The sequence below is a fragment of the Rhipicephalus sanguineus genome, chromosome 3 (assembly GCF_013339695.2).
Source record: "Rhipicephalus sanguineus isolate Rsan-2018 chromosome 3, BIME_Rsan_1.4, whole genome shotgun sequence".
In the NCBI taxonomy this organism is placed as follows: Eukaryota; Metazoa; Arthropoda; class Arachnida; order Ixodida; family Ixodidae; genus Rhipicephalus; species Rhipicephalus sanguineus.
The window spans coordinates 212,258,054-212,277,850 of NC_051178.1; the positions used below are offsets into that span (position 1 = coordinate 212,258,054).

General features: G+C 49.2%; 1 protein-coding gene across 1 annotated transcript in view; it reads left to right on the plus strand.

Moving 5' to 3' along the window:
* The window catches only part of LOC119388252 (diacylglycerol kinase eta), a 232,814-nt gene that overhangs the window by 129,324 nt on the left and 83,693 nt on the right, over positions 1-19,797 (plus strand). Inside the window, exons 3-4 of the mRNA XM_037655924.2 lie at positions 5,779-5,841; positions 18,326-18,406. Of these exons, the coding sequence (XP_037511852.1) occupies positions 5,779-5,841; positions 18,326-18,406 (144 nt within the window). The remainder of the gene's footprint in view (positions 1-5,778; positions 5,842-18,325; positions 18,407-19,797) is intronic.

The window sequence follows — 19,797 nt, forward strand, 5'->3', positions numbered from 1 at the left end:
CTTACTTGCATAGTACAGCACATTGGGTTCGTTGCCGAGGTCCAGTCTGTCGTTGTTCGGTGATTCGTCGTGGCCCACGATGTCCTCGCCAGTCAGGATCCACTATGCTGCCAGATATGTCGTCCTGCAAACACACTTGCGAAGTACCCACTACCGTAATTCACCATTTCGCGAAGTAGGGAATTACCTACTTCGCGTCTGTAAGGCACCTACGTGGCTGCAATACTTGTTGACGCTGTGGCTGGTGATGATGAATTATGACTGAACCCTTCGTAACTGGTGCCTAGCTTCAAACCACACAATGCATATTGTGTGACGCCTGGTGCGACATTTTACGAGGCAGTTTTCTCGCTCCTTAATAGAATACTTGACTGCCACGCCGAATGCCTGGCTTCGATTCCGGCTCGAACCCTAATTTTCATTCTTTGCATCGATTCGGAGTTTTCGCTGGCGGGCAACGCCGCCGACACCGACATCGCTGACATCGACACCGACATCGAATGACATCGCTTTAAGAATGCGAAAATGTCATTAGTTGGCGGGTAGCTTCCTATGAAGCATTACTTTTTTTTTAAAGTTCAGAATATCTTGTCCAGCCTCTGTGTGTGCCCGATATAGAACGCGTAGTTAGGGTTACGTGGTCGGACGACTTGTGACGTGATGTCATAAGCCATCTATCCTCAAATGAAGTCAAAGCAGAAAAAAACAACAACACTGAAGTTCTATATGTATCTGCAGATGAGATTAAAACACGCCATAAGAGGTATGGCCCGCAGAAAAAGCCGTCGGAGAAGACTGTTTAACTGTCGATTTAAACAAAGATGGAGGGGATTCCATTTCACAGAAACTTGCGACACTCTACTCTCAATGTCTATAAACTTCGAGTGGACAGTGAGCTGGAAAGATGACAACATTATATTAATACTCAAGAAGGGAGTTGTTAAAGACTGGAAAAATTACATACCCATCAGCAGCTTTCTTTCAGTGTTATATAAAAATATTTGCGAGGGCGATTTCAAACAAAATATAAGAGAAACACAAGACTGCAACCAACCTTGAGAGCAGGCCGGCTTCAGGAAGGGGTTCTCTAGAATTGATTAGAGCCACGTGATCAATCAGGTAATAGAGAAATCTCCTGAGTACAAGAAACCTCTTCTTATAGTTTTCATAGACTACGAAAAGGTGTTCAACTCTGTAGAGACATCAACAGTCTTGGAGGCTTCGCGTCACCAAGGAGTACTTGAAACATATATAAATGTCCTAGCTAACATCTACAAAGAGTCCGCAGCTGCACTGCTTCTCCACAAGAAGAGCAACGAAATGGCGATCAAGAAAGACGTCAGGCAAGGAGATACACTCCCTCCAATGCTGTTCAACATAGCGGCGCTGTTGTTCCGGTGCTGCAACAGAGCCTTCACACACACACACACACACACACACACACACACACACACACACACACACACACACACGCACACACACACACACACACACACACACACACACACACACACACACACACACACACACACACACACACACACACAGTTTTAGGGTGGTGATATGCAGCCGCTAGTGGCCGCCAGATTTGGCAGGCAACCCAGTTGCTATCCGTGGTTGGCGGCCGTGATATGCCCGTTTCGTTAGCGTGCAGAGCTAGCATACTGCCGCCCTGGAAAACATGAAGGTTGGCATTTCTAACGTCGTGAGTGCAATGGCGTAAGCGTCCGAGGCCTTTTCGCACACGCGCGCTATGTAATCGCACATATTTCCCGTAAGCTGCTCGCCCTTGCTTTCGTGGTCGTGCCGTTGAAAAGTTCGTTCTGGAAGCATTGCGTGCAGGTAACATGTCGTACAACCTAACCTCAATGCATGTTGTCGTCGCGGTTCTTCTAAAAAGTGCTGCGCAAAACAATATCGCTCCCGCCAACGGCTCTAGACTGTTTGGATCGTTTTGTGCAAGGGTTTCTCAACGAACCGCGGTTTTCGTTCTACGCAATTCAACTTCGCAGATGATTTTAGTGCGTCGCTATTTCTGTAAACGAGGCATTGTTCCCACCTGCACAGGAAATCTTTGTGCCTACCAACCAGTGGTGAAATTCTGCCAGAGGTGTATACAACCTTGATTACTGTAAATTATTTTGAACATTACAATTACGTGAATGAAAGAGCTAGTCTAAAAACTAGGTATTTACTTAAAGGGACCGACAACTGATTTTTCTCGACCCAGTTTTTTACGGCGCGACAGGAAGCTCACCCTTCGTAGCGTTTGTAGCTGCAGTGGTTTATCCGTAAAGCACGTAGTTATTTTATAAGCAGTATTTTTCGATCTGAAAGGCTCCAAACACGCATGGAGGCTTGCTCCAGCAACGCTGAGAATTGATAGCGATGCCGCTAGCCCTTGTGAAAGCTGTCGTTCTCCTTTCGCCGGAGTTACTGTTAACTATGCTTAACCACCTTTATTTTGAGCTTTCCAACCATTTTTGAAAATAGCAAGCTGTTACAATGAGATGTGTGGCTTTATACACCTTCCCGGTATTTGTACAGCGTTGTGTGCGCCTGCACCCAAGGTTGCCTGCGCCTGTGTCATGGATGGCTTGTCTCGGCGTCGTTGCTCTCTCGATACCCGAGCCAAGCCAAGTAATCAAAAACGCAACTGTGCATGTGCACGGCCGCATCGAGTAGCAGCGCGCGTCATTTCTGAGACGAAGTATAGGTAGCAAAACTATGTCGCTGTAAAATCTTAGGGACCTGAAAACTGTGTGCACGGTTGCATGAGCACGCTGAAAAGTTGCTCAAGGCGCGCTGACGAGCATGGGATCATTAATGAGGGAGAAAAATTTACACCAAATTTTTCTTATTAGCGTCCTAACGAGTCGTTTCAGGCAATTTTACATAGCCACTGCATTTTTATCTAACCTTAAGTGGTAAGTTGATACTTCATGCTTGATCGTCATAGCCATGGGTGCTGCCTGTATCGTGTTCCTCTAATTATTCATTGTGAGTGTTTAATACAGAACCCCCTTTCTATTTTACTTATATGTATTTTACTTTTTTGGGTCTCCCTGATTTTTTTTTTACTATTACTAATCGCCAGATAATCAGAGCTGTAAGTGGCAATAGTGCGAATAGCGGCTATGTCTTGCGACGCTTTGTGCAACTATACTGCCACGAGCTCATACGTCTTTATTTTGGTTTGATTGAGTTTAACCCGCCAAAATCTGTTAGCACCACTCAACGCAAGCCGCGCCGCAACGTTGGGGAAGCTTCGCGATTTTCCCCCATTGTTCTGTTAAAATTACGCTCAGGGCGCGAGTAGCCTAGTTTATTCGGGAGCCTGCGCGAGCACCAGCGATAACGCTAGAACGTTTGATCCGTGATGTATGAAAGACGACGCGTTCCGCCGATGCTCAGATTACCGACGACCGATGAATGTGATCGCCGCTATCAGTGTGCAGCGTGCTTTGATTGTACTTTCAGTTAATTAGTGTTCTTGGCATAAGTTAGCTCACCAAAGAGTTTCGCTTCTACAATTTGACTGCTGCCTTCCTAATCGTAGCTATGCCACGTGACAATACAATACGTCTCAGACGCTTCCTGGTTGCACATGTTCTTACATTGAAGGATAATTGTTCAAAGACTGCGCGTTAGCGAGTATATCGTTAACGAGCGCTTTACACCAGCAGGTAAGTAGAATATGAACAACCATTGCAGTTTCATGCCCCCTACATATACATGCACTATGCGTCACAAAAAATATCGCTCCCAGCTTTGTTGCTGCTGTACCCCTGTCCGGTGATTCGGCATTGCGTAGCGGTGGTTTAAGGACAAGCTAAATCTCCACGCCGGTATTTGCACCATCGTGTGAAGGCTTGTTACTGAAGTTCTTGTGATTATATGGCAACCGTCTAGCTGGTCGGCAAGCTGAGCAGCAACTCCCATCCATTACAAAAAGACAAGCAAGAACCAATATCAGCGAAGTGTATAAGGAGATGTCCTGTTAAGCAGTTTAAACAAACCCCAGTAAGTTGTTTTGGAATTGAACTAATATAGTTCGAGTAGGAAGGACAGAACTTTTACTATACAAATAGATATTTCATTCAAATGAAACAAAATTGGTCACAGTTAAGAAATTTTCATGAAGACATTTTTGTGCATTTCGTTTGCTGCTACTTGATATAATAACAAATTTGCAAATGTATCGAAGTATCTTAAGATACAATTGGCAAGTATCGTATCGGATACATTTATTGCGGCAGTATCTTGTATCTGTATCTCAGATACTTCTTGCCTGAGTATCTTGCATCGTATCGCGATACAATTTCAAAGTATCTTTGCCCAGCCATGGGCACGGACTTCTTGCGTAGTTCGGTTGCGTCTGCCGCAAGCGCCGTATAACGTCCCGACGTTGGCCCGCGAAACACTCCGTGATTGGCTTCCCATGCCAAAATTTTTTCACGCTGTGCAGTCACCACTGCCGCACCGCATCACTCGTTCAGAAACTCCCATCGTTCCGGCGCACAGTTAAAGCGCTGCTGTGAGCAGGTGCCCGAAGATTTTTGGGCCCGAAGCAGTCACGACGATGACGCGCAACATTACCGTTGTCAGATGAGCCGTATCGCGCGACCATGGAGTAAAAAAACTAGCTACCGTACCCCCCTCTCTTAGCCGTTCGGAGTGCCGCTGCTGACTGGAGTGGCCGCTCTTCTATCAACATGCATGCGCGCCCACAAAAGCTGGAAAAAGAAAAATCCCTCCCGAACAAGCGCGTAACAAATGCTGTCACCTCTCCATAGCGTCCCTGATTTTTTCCTTTGTCTTGCCGTAACTGGCGGTACACGTTTCGTGTAAATAAGAGAGATAAATAAGGGTAGCCCAGTGAGCGCATGTTTTCATTTCTGCGGGAAACACCGTAACATCACGGCGAGAGAGCCTGAAGCCATGGCAGGTCATGCGGAACAGCTTGTGTCTCTGCATGACAATTTGTAGTCTTTCGGTAGCAGTCGTTCGTTGAGTTATGGTGCTTGAGGACATGAACAGGTTTCGTTTCTTTGTCGTTTCTTTGAATTTCCAATAAAATGTTTGTATTCGAGATTCGACTCCATATTCGATATTTTTAGCCACTATTAGGCACTATTCGATTCGAATTCGATTCGAGATGAAATTTCACTATTCGCACACCCCTAATTAGTGTTCCCACTTGCTATAAGAGTAATATGAATGCACCGAGGAGTTCCCACAAGTACAGTTCCCGACACAAACTACGAGAGACAATCCAATGTCACAGCACCCAAGTCTGCAAGAAAACGTCATCACAATATGCCATGGCACATTAAGAACCCGCCTCAGGGATCATAGGCCCTCTGTTTGCGGAACTGTCGCACGTACGTTAACGATTATGAATGAGAGAAGCATGGAAATATAACATGTTCAAAGCAATGAAATGTCTTCCCGCGATTATTCGAGAAAGTCTAGCGTTTGTCTCTATCCAAGACCTACCTTGGCAGCTTCTGAGTATTCACTACTTTTATGCTACAAGTATGCTTCAAATTAAATCGTGGCTCACACTTTGGTGGCCATTGTTTAGTCAACATACCGGACTGAACTTTCGCTGCGGTGTGCACACGAGCTAAAGTGGTGACCAATTCGAAGGTGATCGCTTCAAGCTTGACTGAACTGTATTAAACCGTAAGCGTATTTATTTAGTGGCAGCGGTATTGCGTGCACTGCCTCGGTCGTGGCCTGGCTGTCAACGGTTTCACCTTGTTCGTTTTGCAGAGGTGGAAGAAGCGATACTTTCGACTCAAGCCGCGGAAACTCTACTATGCAAAAGACACCAAGGTGAGTGAGTCTCCTTACTGGAGCTGTTGCTGCTCTTCCTGCATCGGAAGTAGAGGCGCTTATAATAGCACTGTAGGCGGTTACTCATTATACGCTAAAGAACGTTAATAATGTAATAATTTATATTGTTTTACGTGCGAATACTGCGGCACGCCGTAGTGGAGGGCTCCGGAAGTTTTGACCATGCATGTGGTGTTCTCTAACATGCACTGACATCGCACAGTAGATAAACCTCTAGCATTTCGCCTCTGTCGAAATGTGACCGTCTTGCCGTGATCGAACCCGCGACCTGGGCGTCAACAGCCGAGAACCGTAACCACAGTACCACCTACCACAGGGGCGGAATTTTCAGTCGACCAATAACGCTTTCCTTAAAACATGGAGGCACCGCACGTGTGCATGCTTGAGCGTGTATGGTTCCTGCGTCACGAGATCAACGGAGGGAATGTTGGAACATATATATATATATATATATATATATATATATATATATATATATATATATATATATATATATATATATATATATATATAGAGAGAGAGAGAGAGAGAGAGAGAGAGAGAAGCAACAAAGAAAAATAATTCAGAGATACTTTCCGACGCGCGGAATCGAACGGCCGACCTCTCGCCTCGAAACGCACGGCGTTCGACGGCTAAGCCACGGAGAGTAGCGTCTTTCAGCATGCTAACGGCAAGCTATTTATATATACCATTTACTTCAGCGTGCTTTCTTACTCACCAGCGAGATGGCGCGATGTGCGAGCTGGGCGCGCTTTAAAGGTCGTCGCCCCGCTCCTGCGAACGCCGAGGCTCTTCGCCCTACGGGGCGTGGTCGCCTTCGTGCGCTTATCTCAAGGAAAGAAAGGGGGGGGGTGGAGCGGGGGGTTGTATGTCTTGTGCTTTCCCCGCGATGTCCGCGCTGAAGTCACAGAGCGTACGAAGGTCACTTCGCTCGCTGCAGCGGCCGCGTTTGCGAAAGGAGCCCGCTGTTCAAACAGAAATAAGTAACAGCTGCGACATATAGTTCGCGCTGGTCCTGTGTGTACCTGTTCGTTTGTTTCCTGCGTCCTGCTTTATGTTTCAGCAGTGCGCTTCAAGTATCGAGCTGTGAAGCATGATAGCTCGCGCTCGTCCTGTGTGCGTTCTGTTCGTGCGTCCTTTGGGCTCGAGCGACGCGCTGGCAATTTCGAGCTGCTTTCCGTTCTTCTCGTTACATTCCAATTTCTTGCTATCGCATTCATTGATTCGCCGTTGCGGCGAAACTTTCACTTTTTTGAGTACTGATCAGCGTGTAGGTGTAAGCGTGTCATTGCAGTAATGTTCGTAAGCACTTGTTAAGTGCGGAGAACTTTAGAGGCCCGGCTTGTCGTCCATTCATCTCACGTGGCGTGATCACGCTCACAATAAAGCGCTCAATACAGGCCATAACAAGGCTATCAATTCTCAAACCCGGGTTAATACGAACGAGCAAGGTCTAAAATAATATAATTAACAGAAATAACCAAGAAGTAATCGCATTAATTAAAGGGACACTAAAGGCAAATAACAATTTATCTCAGAGTGAAAGCTCAATGTATGACAACGTCTAAAACGGCAATATTGCCAACAGCAGTGTCCTATACTTACCGAGAAGTTAAGCTAAATGTATCACGCGACGTGCGCCACGAGTGGGACATTTTGGAAATGATCCCGATGACGTGAGAGCGTCCGACTACAATTACTCACTAGTAATCACACTAGCTGCAATAAAAAAAAAGAACCTTCCGTGCACCAAAAGACGTAATAAAATGCTGCTTGTTCGTTTCTGTTTGATTCACGAAAAAAAAAAAGAACCTCTTTGGCGTTGCCATGGGGAATGGCGCGCGTGGTTCAAAGGTTCCGTTTTCGCCGAACTGCGCTTCGCCCGGTGCCCGGCGTCGCTCACGCGGTCGCGTCTCAGTGGTAGTTTCGGTATCGCGTAATGCCGCGTGTGTTCTGCACGATCGTGAAAGTCGCTCTGACAGAAAGTTCGACAAAATGCCGCACGCATGTGATGTTGCCGGATGCCCTAAAGTTATATGCTACCTAAAGGTAGCATATACAGTAACTCTAGGATGCCCGAATGGTGCACGCCGCCAGTGCACGCCGCCGCGCAGTAAAGGCGGGCAACGTTGGGCACGGCAACAGTGACGTGGGAAAGACCGCTTTCAGGCGAGTGAAGTGCGCTAACACGATGCGGACCACTAAAGCGTGATTTTATTTCAAAATAAGCACTTCTTTGGCACAAAAGTAGCACTACGAGGTTTCTGGGCCGCTATAGGCTTCCCAAGCAACGCTTAGCGGCGCTGCTGCTCTTGACAAGCAGCGCCATCTCTGGCAGAAAAATAGAAACTGGTGTGTATACACCTTTTCACAGGAGCACCCTCGCACCCATGCTCGCACCAGTGCGCTGCAGGGGTCGAGGGTATGTTTTCAGTGTTGCCATCGCGCTTTGGGCTGCGCATGTTGTATCTGTACGCTTGATACGTTTGGATGTTGTGTGTGAATTAGGCCCTTCTTTGCGATAAAAAGCGATTGTCATGGACGGAAATGGTGCGTATTCAAAGAACCGATCGTCTGGCCATCACTGTGTCGTGCACGGGTGCACGAACAATCAGCGGAAAAGGAACATTTTAGGCGTGATTGTGTGCCCGCAGCACAGCACGCCGCGCGAGGATTGCAAGTGTGACATGTTCTCGCTGTATCACTTTCCGTCGTCGCCGGAATTGCAGAAGAAATGGGTGGCGTCGGTAAATCGGAAAAACTTCCGTGCTTTGGGCTGCGCCAGTGCTGTGTGTGTGTTGCTTCGGTACGCGTTTGTGTGACTGTGTTATGCGCCTGTGTCCGATACGAAGTGACTACCATGGCAGAAAATTTACTGCATTCGCATAGCAAGTCATCTGGTCATCACTTTGTCGTGTACGGGTGAACGAACAAGCAGCGGAAGAGAAATATTTAAGGTGCAATCGTGTGTCCGCAGCGCATGTACGCCACGCGATGAGTGCAAGCGTGGCATGTTCGCGCTGCATCGTTTTCCTTCGTCGCCTGAATTGCGGCAGCAGTGGGTGGCTTCACTAAATAGTAAGAATTAACTTGCGCGTGTCGCCCTGGTCACGCCTCTGTTCCCGGTGTTTCGTTGGCGGCAAGAAAAAAAGACGAGAACAACGTTCCCAAGCAGCATCCTAGATAGGAAAGAAAGGTACGCAAGCCACTGATGACTCACCTACTAACTCGTGAGAATGTTGCGGATTCACACTTCATAACACAGCGGCCAACACGGCTGCAAACTCCGCCTTGCCTGGTTACGCATGTGCAGCCTGCGCGCGCCGTACTTCAGCGGACGGCCTCGCGGAAACCCACGCGCGATGGGGCCTACTGTCCATGGCTTGCGACGGTGTCACATTCCCCTTCACCAGCACGACTTTTTCCTTCACACTGTGCGCCAGCGACTGACCCACACAGTCAAACTGCACGTAGCTGCGCGACTCTAGTTCCTCGTAGTTGCACACCTGGCGAAGACCCCACGCATTCGCCTCAACGAGATATAAACAATGTTCGCTCGCGGTATTTCTGGCCACTCACAGGTCTCCTCGGCCTAGTCTTCGACGTCGTCGGGGTGAATGTAGGTCAACTGTATCTGTGGAGAAGGATTGTGCGGTGTTTACAGTTTACAGCTGACAAACTTTCGCGCCGCGAACGAGTATGCGCGGAGGTTGAAACGGATGGATAATCCGTATTTAGTACGCCAATAAAGGAAAGCGGTAGACAGCAGCAAGAACGCTCTAGTTACCGATTATTAACACTTCACGCCGTGATTGACCTTGTACTACGCTGGCTGCTACTGGTACCGATGACGAAGCACTGCCGTTCGCTGACGCGGAGCTAATTCTTGCGTCGCACGAGCGAATGCGCGCCGCTGAACGGTTCAATGGCAGCGACGATACCAAACAAAACAGCTTAAAGAAACGAAAAATCAGCAAACACAGGCTTTAGCAGGGACCTCCCACCAACAGATAGCGCGCCGGTTCGAGTACGCGCAGCCCAAGTGCCCAAGACGGCGATTTCGCCGATCTTGCACGTTAGACGGCGCGCATTTCAATATGGCGCCTCCCTGGCGTGAGAATTTGAAAAGGTGTATAAGCAGCGCGCGTTTTCCCTTCTCTCCACCGCGTTGCCGCTCGCATCTGTGCACGTGCAGAGCTCTCGCGGTGCACTTGCGGCGCCTAACAATGTACCGCCTGCAGTGCGGGTTCAAAAAGATCTCACAGCTGGACAAGCACTTCCGAAAAGCGAACTCGATAAAAGGAGAAAGGCTCGTCAATCACGTTAACGGTGAAGAGCAGACGATCGCGACGACAACGACGCCCGACTCAAAGCGAAATGCATTTCCCAAGTCGCGATTACAGCGTGTAGGACGTATACGTCGAGGTAAGTCTCATTCTGTCATGTTAAAGATGAATAATGGTCCACATGCACTCCGAAATGAAGCCGTACACGCTATCGATGTTCTGCGGTGTGGACTACGAATCATATGATTGTTGTTTTGATATGACATGCTTACAGCAGCAGCCGTGTACTTTCGTGAACGAACGTTTGCGGCGTGCGAAAAAAAAAATTATACGGCCATGGCACTGTTTCCTGAGAAGGTTAGAGTCAAGTCCTCCGTGCGGCTGGAGAATCACCCGCCGATTAAGACGCGAGGCAGCTAGCTGAGCTTTAACCACTGTGAAGCAAGATGAACTGCTCGCCTCGTTTTAGATGCGAGGTATCTTATGGCGGAGTTCAATCTAGTGGTGGTGGTGGTGGTGGTGGTGTGCGGCGTGACCACCCTTACTGCGCATGCGCATACCCTCGCCACTCCCCCTCACCATTCCTCCTGTCCTCTTCCCCTCTCCCCTTCCCATGTCCCCTCCCCCTTTCCACTCTTCCTCTGAAACGCGGGCTATACTCGCGGACAACTTTTCTTGGCAATGAAGGGAGAGCCGAACTACGCGTGTGATACCGCTGAAGTATATAATCCCACAATTGCGTCCGTGTTTTCTGCGTGAGAATAAAAGCAAACAACACTACTTTATTTTCTACGAGAAGCTGTTTAAAGAGAGGGTCAGCGCGCACCAAGTAGATATTTGTATTTATATTTATGCAGTTCCATTTCGCGTTTTTGCGCCTGTGAAAACGTCGCACCTTTTACGTGCACCTCACAGTCAAAATGGCATCTTTGTCTTCAGCTGAGCGCTCGTCACCCTCCAGCTTTTCTGACGACTCGCAGAAGAAGGTTGTGACGAATTTCACTAACAAATGGCTGTCTAAGCCTGTGACGGCTGCTCGAATAATCAAACGGCCGTCACAGGAGATACGAAAGGTTCATAAACCAAAACTAATTTCGAAACGCGCGCCGAACCGAACTACTTCGCGGAGCAGTACATGTGCAGTAGCTTCGCCCCCGTAGCCTTTCCTTCATTGCCAAGAAAGTTGTCCGCGAGTATAGACATGCCGAAATTCTCTCCTGCGCAACGCCGCGATGAGCACCAGCGCATGCGCGTAACCTCCCCCTCTCTCTTCTCTCCTACGCTGCCCCCCTCTCGCACGCCTGTCGACCGCGTTCCCCGCTCGCCCTGTGAGAATTAAAGGGGTACTGAAACCATTTTTCGAAGGCGAGTTTACTCTGCCATACAAATCTCCAGTATGCACAGACGGCTCTGAGCAAGTGTGAAGCTCAGCAAATGCTGATATTTTTTTAACACGAAAGTGTTTTATGCCGGGGTCCACCAAGACTTCAGTGACGTATTTCCGTCACGGAAATCACGCGGAAAAAATTTACGCGTTCTGTCAACGGGCATCGAACCCACGACCGCTCGGTCCGCAACAACAGATGCCGGGCCCGCTATCCACTGCGCTGCAGTTACAGACTCTAGAGGCTTTACGAACGCGCCTTTTATATCTACCACTCTCCCGGTCGGCGGGGTGGTGTTGCCCTCTGGGAGCGGTAAAGTAAAGTAATTCGTCATTACTGTGGCCTCCGCGACTAACACCTGCAACACGTTACACGTCCGTCCCATTCGGCGCGTTTTCAATAGAAGTTCAATTTTGTCAATGCCTTAACACAACGCGAGGTGGCGATCTTAGTCCAGGCGTCGTAAAAGCGTCGGCCTCGCTCATAGCACCATGCTAATCCAAACCAAAAATAGCTTTGCGACGCGCGCCTGCCTCACCTGGCTGTTACACCGCGTTCCCCGCTGACGCGCTCGCCCCGAGAAAAGTCGCGGCCGGGGGGCGGCACGACGCGCTTTGCGTTTGCCTCTAGTCCGGCCGTGGTGTTCAATCACATTTTAACATGCCGCGGGATGGCGACCAAGTTCTGCGTCCAATATGCGGCGCTCTTCTGGCTGTCACACCTCGTTCTCTGATTGCGCTTTCACCGTTAAAGGGGTACTGACACCTTTTTTCGAAGGCGAGTGTACTCCGCCATACTAATATCCTGTATGCAGAGACGGCTCTGAGCAAGTGTGAAGCTCGGCAAATGCTGATAAGATATTTAATTTTGATATTAAAGTCAATTTTTCCATGGCGCACCTACCGACATCGACACTAGCTTGACGTCAGGCTACAGTACTAATTCTGGTGACTTCACGCAGCAGTCTGGCTAGTTGTGGTGACGTCAGGTACCAAAACTTCCAAGATGGCCGCTTCTACGTCACCAACGCAGCCACGTTGCGGAGCGGCCGTGCAAACGTCACTGTATATTGTGCGAGCACGTGACGAGAAGCTCATACCGTGTTGTGACGTCAGGGTACAGTAGGAACCGAAACTAGCTTTTATAAACACACTGTAATTACTTCTTCAGGGTGCACTCGCTCTTAGCATTACCTTTTCTAGGGTCTTGAGGTCTTGGCCTTTCGTTCGCCGCAAAATAACGACAAGTGAAAATTTTCGTGTCAGTACCCCTTTAACTACTACAGCTACCACAAGGTATTGTATAATCATTTAACATGCACGTTAGTCGTCGGGATGGAGATGTGGCACCAATCATCAAAGTGGGTGCATGCACGTTAAACGGTGCTATAGCTGCCAGACATTAGTATATATTGTGCAAACTCTTATATCAAAGTACAGTAAACATTCAGTTACTTCTGTAAGGGCACGCTTTACTTTTGTGTTATTCCGATTCCTATGACGGACGGATCAACCATCTTTTAAATGCGAATGCATTTCTTAGTCGGGCTATGTGAGGCATCCGGCGTTGTCCGCGCACCTCTCCGCTCTCACTCCCTCTTCCATAGCAACAGCTGCGGGCGCGCGCGCTTATCCTCGCCCCTAGCACCCGGAGCAGGTGGTGCGGGCGGAGTAGCGGAGAGTGAGTGGAGAGGAGGAGCGCGCTCTGGCGTGTGAGGGCGCTCGCATCCGAGCTCCCGCGTGTGTGGAGAGAGCGTAGGAGAGGGCAGGTGCAGTGCTTCGCCGTTCCTTCTCTCGCCGTTCGCTCTCTCTCTTCCCTGCGCCACCGTCTCAATGCAGTGCGTTTGAAACGCGTTTGTGCTGCCTTGGCACAGCCTGAAAACAGCGCGTTCTAAACGCGTTTGTGCTGCATTGAAGGCGGTGGCAACGTCCCTGAGGTGATTACGAACGCACGTAGGAAGCGTTCGTTGAAAGAGGCGCCCAAAAGGGAGACACTTGAGCGCGTCGATTTGTCCAGCTTTACGCCATTAAAATTACTACGCCGTGTACTCTCGGCGCAAGAAATGCATTCGCATTTCCTCACGATTCCCTTCGGGGAGGTGGGGTCATTTTTTTCGTTATTAAAGTCAATTTTTCCATGGCGCACCTACCGACATCGACACTAGCTTGACGTCAGCCTACAGTACTAATTCTGGTGACTTCACGCAGCAGTCTGGCTAGTTGTGATGACGTCAGGTACTAAAAACTCTAAGATGGGTGCACGTGCGTCACCAAAACATTCAAAATGGCCGCTTCTGCGTCACCAACGGAGCCACGGTGCGGAGCGGCCGTGGAAACGTCACTATATGTTGTGCAGCACGTTAAAGAAGCTCATACCGTGTTGTGACGTCAGGGTACAGTAGGAACTGAAACTAGCTTTGAAAAACATACTGTAATTACTTTTTCAGGTTGCATTCGCGCTTAGCACTACCTTTTCTAGGCTCCTGAGGTCTTGGCCTTTCATTTGACGCAAGAAAACGACAACTGAAAATTCTCGTGTCAGTACCCCTTTAACGGCCAGGCTAGAGGGAAGACAAGACGCGCGTAGCGTTCCTCTTCGCGTTCCACGACGCGAGGTCGGTAGCATGCCCAACGAACGCCAACGGAACGCGATCGTGCAAGTGCTCCGGCTTCGCATCGCCTCATGGTCCCCTTTAGCGGGAAATGGTGTAATTTTTTCGGCTCTCGCGTCATGCTTGCAGTCTCTTTTTATGATATCGACTTGACAGGCGTATAAAACCTGCTGCGCGAACGCGGCTAGAAAATCGCACAAAGTCAGAAGGTGGTTACTTCAAGGCTGCAATTGCAAAGCATGTGTTAAGTGCCAGTTATATTTAGCGGCTTAAATATACATCACCTTAATAAAGTGACAAAAAGAAAGCAAACCTGCAGAACGATGTCAAAGCTTGCTGAAGATGCACAGACGTCCGTTCCGGCGTGATAAAGCAGCTTTCCCGAAGCGTGAATTGCAGGCGCCGAACTTCTGACAATGTTTCTAACGGTATAACGCGAGTGTGAACGTTCAACAACGACGGGTAGGTCTCACGAACACGGGGAATCAAAACACAAAGTTGCTTCACCTACAACCGTAACTGGACTTTCACAATGCGAGAAAACAACGAGTAATCATTATTGTAGTCGCCGCGTGCATGCGCCGCGTTACTTACCGATTCCGGTAGTCGAAACGAACGAAAGCGATGAACTCAGGCAGCCAAAATAGAAGGCGAGACAGCGCTGTCAGCTATCCACGCTTGCCGCCTTTATTTCTCGTGCGACACGCCCGGGAACCGATACAGTTTTACACGTGATCGTGTGCCTTGGTGTTGTCTGCACTGTTGTGGCAGGCCACTAAACCGCAATACTTCGGACCTCGCTTGCGCTTCCGTGGGGTCGCTTCTGCCATCGCGGAAATCAGAGGCGTAGCCAGAAATTTTTTTCGGGGGGGGGGGGGGGGTTCAACCATACTTTATGTATGTTCGTGCGTGTGTTTGTATGTGTGCGTGTATATACACACAAGCAAAACTGAAAAATTTCGGGGGGGGGGGGGGGTTGAACCCCCCCAACCCCCCCTTGGCTACGCCCCCTGGCGGAAATGCGCAGCTTCGCACAGCAAGCCTCTCGGTTCAACGTGCCGAGCTGACGGCCCCCCAGTTACCCGCACCGACAGAAGAACGCGTGCGCACGTGCGCTACCGCTACCGTGAAAGGGGCTGAATGGCTGAATCGGTCGCGAATGCAATCCAGAGCTTTCCGACAGAGCCGCAGCGCGGCCAGCGCGGCGCTGTCGTCGCGCCGTAAACTTGAGCTTGGGTTCCCTATTACAACAATCAGCATCGACCTAATATTTGCCTTTAGTGTCCCTTTAAGTTAAAATCGCTAAAACGTTTCGGAAACATGAGGCGCTTACTCCGGCGAGGCACAAGAGAGGGCGCCACCGCCTCGCCCGCGAGGCTTTTGTTTTGTTTTTTTCGTTATCTATTTAAAGGGAACGGCACCACATCATCATCAGCAGCAGCAGCAGCAGCGAGCGAATGCCCCCCTCCCCCTGCGCCCCCTCTGCGTCGCTACGTGACTGACGTGACTACATCTGACGGGGGAAACAACATGACGGAGCTCACTGCAGACGACGCCTACCTCAGCGGAGCCGCAAGTCGATAAAGTGCAGCAAAAACGTAGAGCACATGTCGCACACCGAGTTTGTAAATCTGTCTAACAAGATTCTACTCGTGCCGGGGAAACCCTACATGCTTACCTCAAACATTCGCGTCATTGACGCTTTGGTGAACGGGGCAGTGGGAACTCTACGAACGGGAAACGCTGGGTGCGACGCACTTCCTCGTGTTTCACAGGAGTGGAACTGCCATACGTTTTATAAATCTTATTACATAGTGTTCGCACTTATCACGTTTGGAAAGTGCAGCCAGGGCTGCCGTTGGGAGCTACATTGCTACCCGATCTGGCGACAAAACATTATAGACGGTTTTACCGTCTTGTTATATTATAGACAATGGTACGACGGAAATTGATAAACCTGAGGAGTATAGAACGTGGATCTCTTTTAGTGGTTTCTTTCTTTTTTTTTTTTTTTTTGCGAGGAATAGCTTTTACCAGGGGCTCCTCGGCTGTCATGTATTGATGTGATGGTGAAATAAAATTGAACATTGCCGTTATACGTAGCACAACCGACAATTTCGTGCATATGAAAGTAATCCGAACGTATTGTTGAGCTCATTATAGCAGCGCCTTGCCATCGTCTCCTTATCTTGTGTATTGTGTCCGCCAGGCCCGTAACCAGGGGGGGGGCAGCCCCCCCCCCCCCCCCCTAATTTTGATTACACATGGTGTTTTGTCGAAAATAAATCATGAAAATATAGGCGTTTTTCTCAAATAGTCAAGGCTTTCAGCAAGTAAGCCCCCCCCCCCCCCCATCCCGAAAAAAATTCCTGGCTACGGGCCTGGTGTCCGCCTTTACAGCTGTGTATTCCTTTTCGGTTACGCCCGTCCCCCGCACCTTGTTCCAACGTAAGGCGCTTGTTTACGGCTCGTGTTACGCCTCCTGTGTTTCCTGGCTTTATGTAACGAACGAAAGTAATCCGGGATAAAGGAAACGCTCGCAGCACATGGCTGCCCCAAAGGCTCGCTCCTTTTTCTCATATCGTTTAAATCCAGGGGAAGGAGAGCAGCATGCTTCGTCCAATAGGCAGCTATTGCGTAAGTGAATACCGGATGGATACATTTCGCGTGATGGTATTTCCGGACGACTGGTTTTCCTTGCGACGTGATCGTGTCAAAAGCGGTGTCCGTTCAAACGGTGCCGAGCTCGTTAGCGGCCGAATTTCACCGGCATTGCATGCCGGCATACGCTTAACACGCGTGCGTTTAGAGCGTGCGACGCTTCTTCTTTAATGTACTTGCAGCGTACCGTTCTTGTTCTGCTTTGAACGGACAAGACGAGTACTGCGAGCCACACAACGCACTATGGTGGCCGGTCACTTTGGCTCAATTTCCATTTCTTCGTGTATGTGATTTGAGCCAGAGCGGTGGGCCACCGCGCTGTGTGACTACTTCGGTACACGATCGTTTTTGCAGCCGCCGTGGCCGGGAATCGAGCCCGCGTTCTTGTGTTTGAACCAGTGAACACACTCGTGAGTCTGTTGATTGAATGTTCGGGTATTCAGGTACAGTATCATTAATGTCCGGCGTTAAATTTTATGGGACTCTTGAGCCTTGAAGAACGCCTTAATTATTATTATTATTATTATTATTATTATTATTATTATTATTATTATTATTATTATTATTATTACATGGTACGCGCACGCACAGGTATGTACAAAGGAAATAGGGATGGAGCAGGCTGCCACCGAGAACGCAGTGACTTGGAAGCAGTGGCTTCAAAGTCACTGTGGGATTATCGGCAGTGAACGGGCCGATCAAGCTGCCTGTTAAGCCCGTGCCTATCAACACCTCTGCTCGGAAGCTTCGTATGCTCGCTCGGCAATGCACCACGTCACATAGGAACGAGCCGAATTTCACGCATGCGCGATTACACTCCCTAATTGTTCCAAGCCTTCGACTTCCACAAAGACTCCGGCGAGGTATCCGCGATTGTCCCACATTCCTTACGCTCGTTCTGATTGGACCGAAGTGTGCGGCTCCTCTTGTTCCCGACAGGGTGTTTCAATATGAGCTCTGCCTCGCGTTTGAAGACACTCCTCTTTCGTGCTTCATCTATTCCTCCTGAAAGAGCCCTCCTCATTTCCTCTGTATAAGTCAACATACTAAACAAAGCGATAACAAACAAATAGTTGCTTGCATTGCGCGAACTTACGGGTGCCCACGATGCACCGCTTAATTGTTTGCAGCCGCCGCTTCTACAGAGTTGCGCTGCTAAGCGCGAGTTCTGTCGGCGGAGGCAAAATCCAGAAATACCGTTGGGCTTGAATATAGGCGACCGCCGGTGGTTAAAATGAATCCGGAGTCCCCAGTACATGGCATGCCTCATAATCATCTTAACTGGCCTACATCGGCTGAAAAGTCAGTAACGTACTACGTTATCGCGAGGCGGTAGTGACGGGCTGTGTAGTCGCTTTGCAGCGGTGACAAGATGATTACTTTTCGATCGCAGCTTGGTGTCGAAACACCTGCTAGCCGGAAAAAAAGTAGCTTATTCGCCTACAGTGCTCTCGGCCGCTCATACCGTTGGCGCTTCTCTGATCACGCTTCCCAACAACCCCTTCCTCCTTCGTCCACAGTCTGTGATTTTTGAGGAGATTGATCTCACCGAGCTCAGCGTGGCCGAATGCAGTACAAAGAATGCAAACCACAGTTTTCAGGTGGGTTCACACATTGCATGCCTCTTGGTCGATTTCCGCTCGGAGCGACAAAATTGCCCCTGCTGCTCCCAGCACTGCTCAGTGCCGATGCTGTGGAGCAAAGTGACGCACATGTGAATCGGCAAAAAGTGTAACAGGTGCCCATGATGTCGTCTTTTTCAACAATGAATGCGACACACACAACTGCTCCACCTCGAGCAGAATATTGTTGTTATTATTGTGACAAAAATGTGTGTGAGTAATAAAGGTTCGGTTGCAAGTTTAGCGCTTGTGTTTGTTGCATTCTTCCTGTCTCTTGTTGAAAAATATTTTGCGCTAAAGACGACATCAAGGTGTTGTTGTTCCATATGTAATTTAAGAATATCAAGCGAACAATACTTCAGTGCCGAGGCCCCCAAGCGTCTGGGTGAACCTGAGAAAGCGAGTAGAGAACCAAAGAACGCAAGAAAGCAGGGGCCATCCTCGGCCCTAAACTCTCGAATAATATAGTTTTAGCATAACGTAAAACTCCTACGTTAGCGTTAGGGTGCGTAAGAGCTTCGGCTACGTTTACGTTCTGTGCGTGCGCAACGTGTAGAGTGTACACGCTGCGCATGCACAGAACGTAAGTAGAGAGTTTTTATATAGTCTTTCAGTATAGCGGAAGGGAGTGAAACGATAACGCAAACACATTCGGCGCCATCTCGATGTAAAATCATAAGCACTGACAAGTACAATCTATGCGGCCGCCTGTCACATTGTTTTGCCGCGGAAAACATCGTACGTCCCGGCTAACTTGTGGACATGCCATTTCAAAGAGGCAAATGAACCAAACGCTACACACAGATCGTGGCGCCACCTCAACACATGGCTACAGCAAACACGGACAGAACATCTTGTTAAGCCTTCTGCGCCGCTAATCGAGAGCGTATCGCAAGAACAGAGCTATGTTGTCACCAAAACGCGTCTGGCGAAGCATCATTACTCAAATATAGAGCAAATACAAGCAATTAGTGGAGGATGAATAGGCTAAACAGTGCAGGCCGACGACTCGATATTCTAGCCACCCTAACTCGATACATCCGGCGGCTCTCACTTCAACGGGTGCCCCACCTTGCCCTACGTCAATGCATGCGTTAACATTGACGTAGGGTGGCTACCTGGCAACTCGCTAGCCACCCTAGCATTGAAGCGTACAGGCCTGAACGCACTAGCGGAACAATGCGCGTGGCGCGGCGCCGCCGGCAAAACGGGAGCATTCAAAGCTGGCAGGATTTCGTGCCGCGAGAGGAATGGGCCCGTGCGCCATTTTCTGAGGAGACCAAAGACCAATCAGAGCGGCTCCCATAGGCGTGCGCACAGGGGGGGGGGGGGGGGGGCGGCGCAAAATCTGCCCCGTACATTGACCCTTC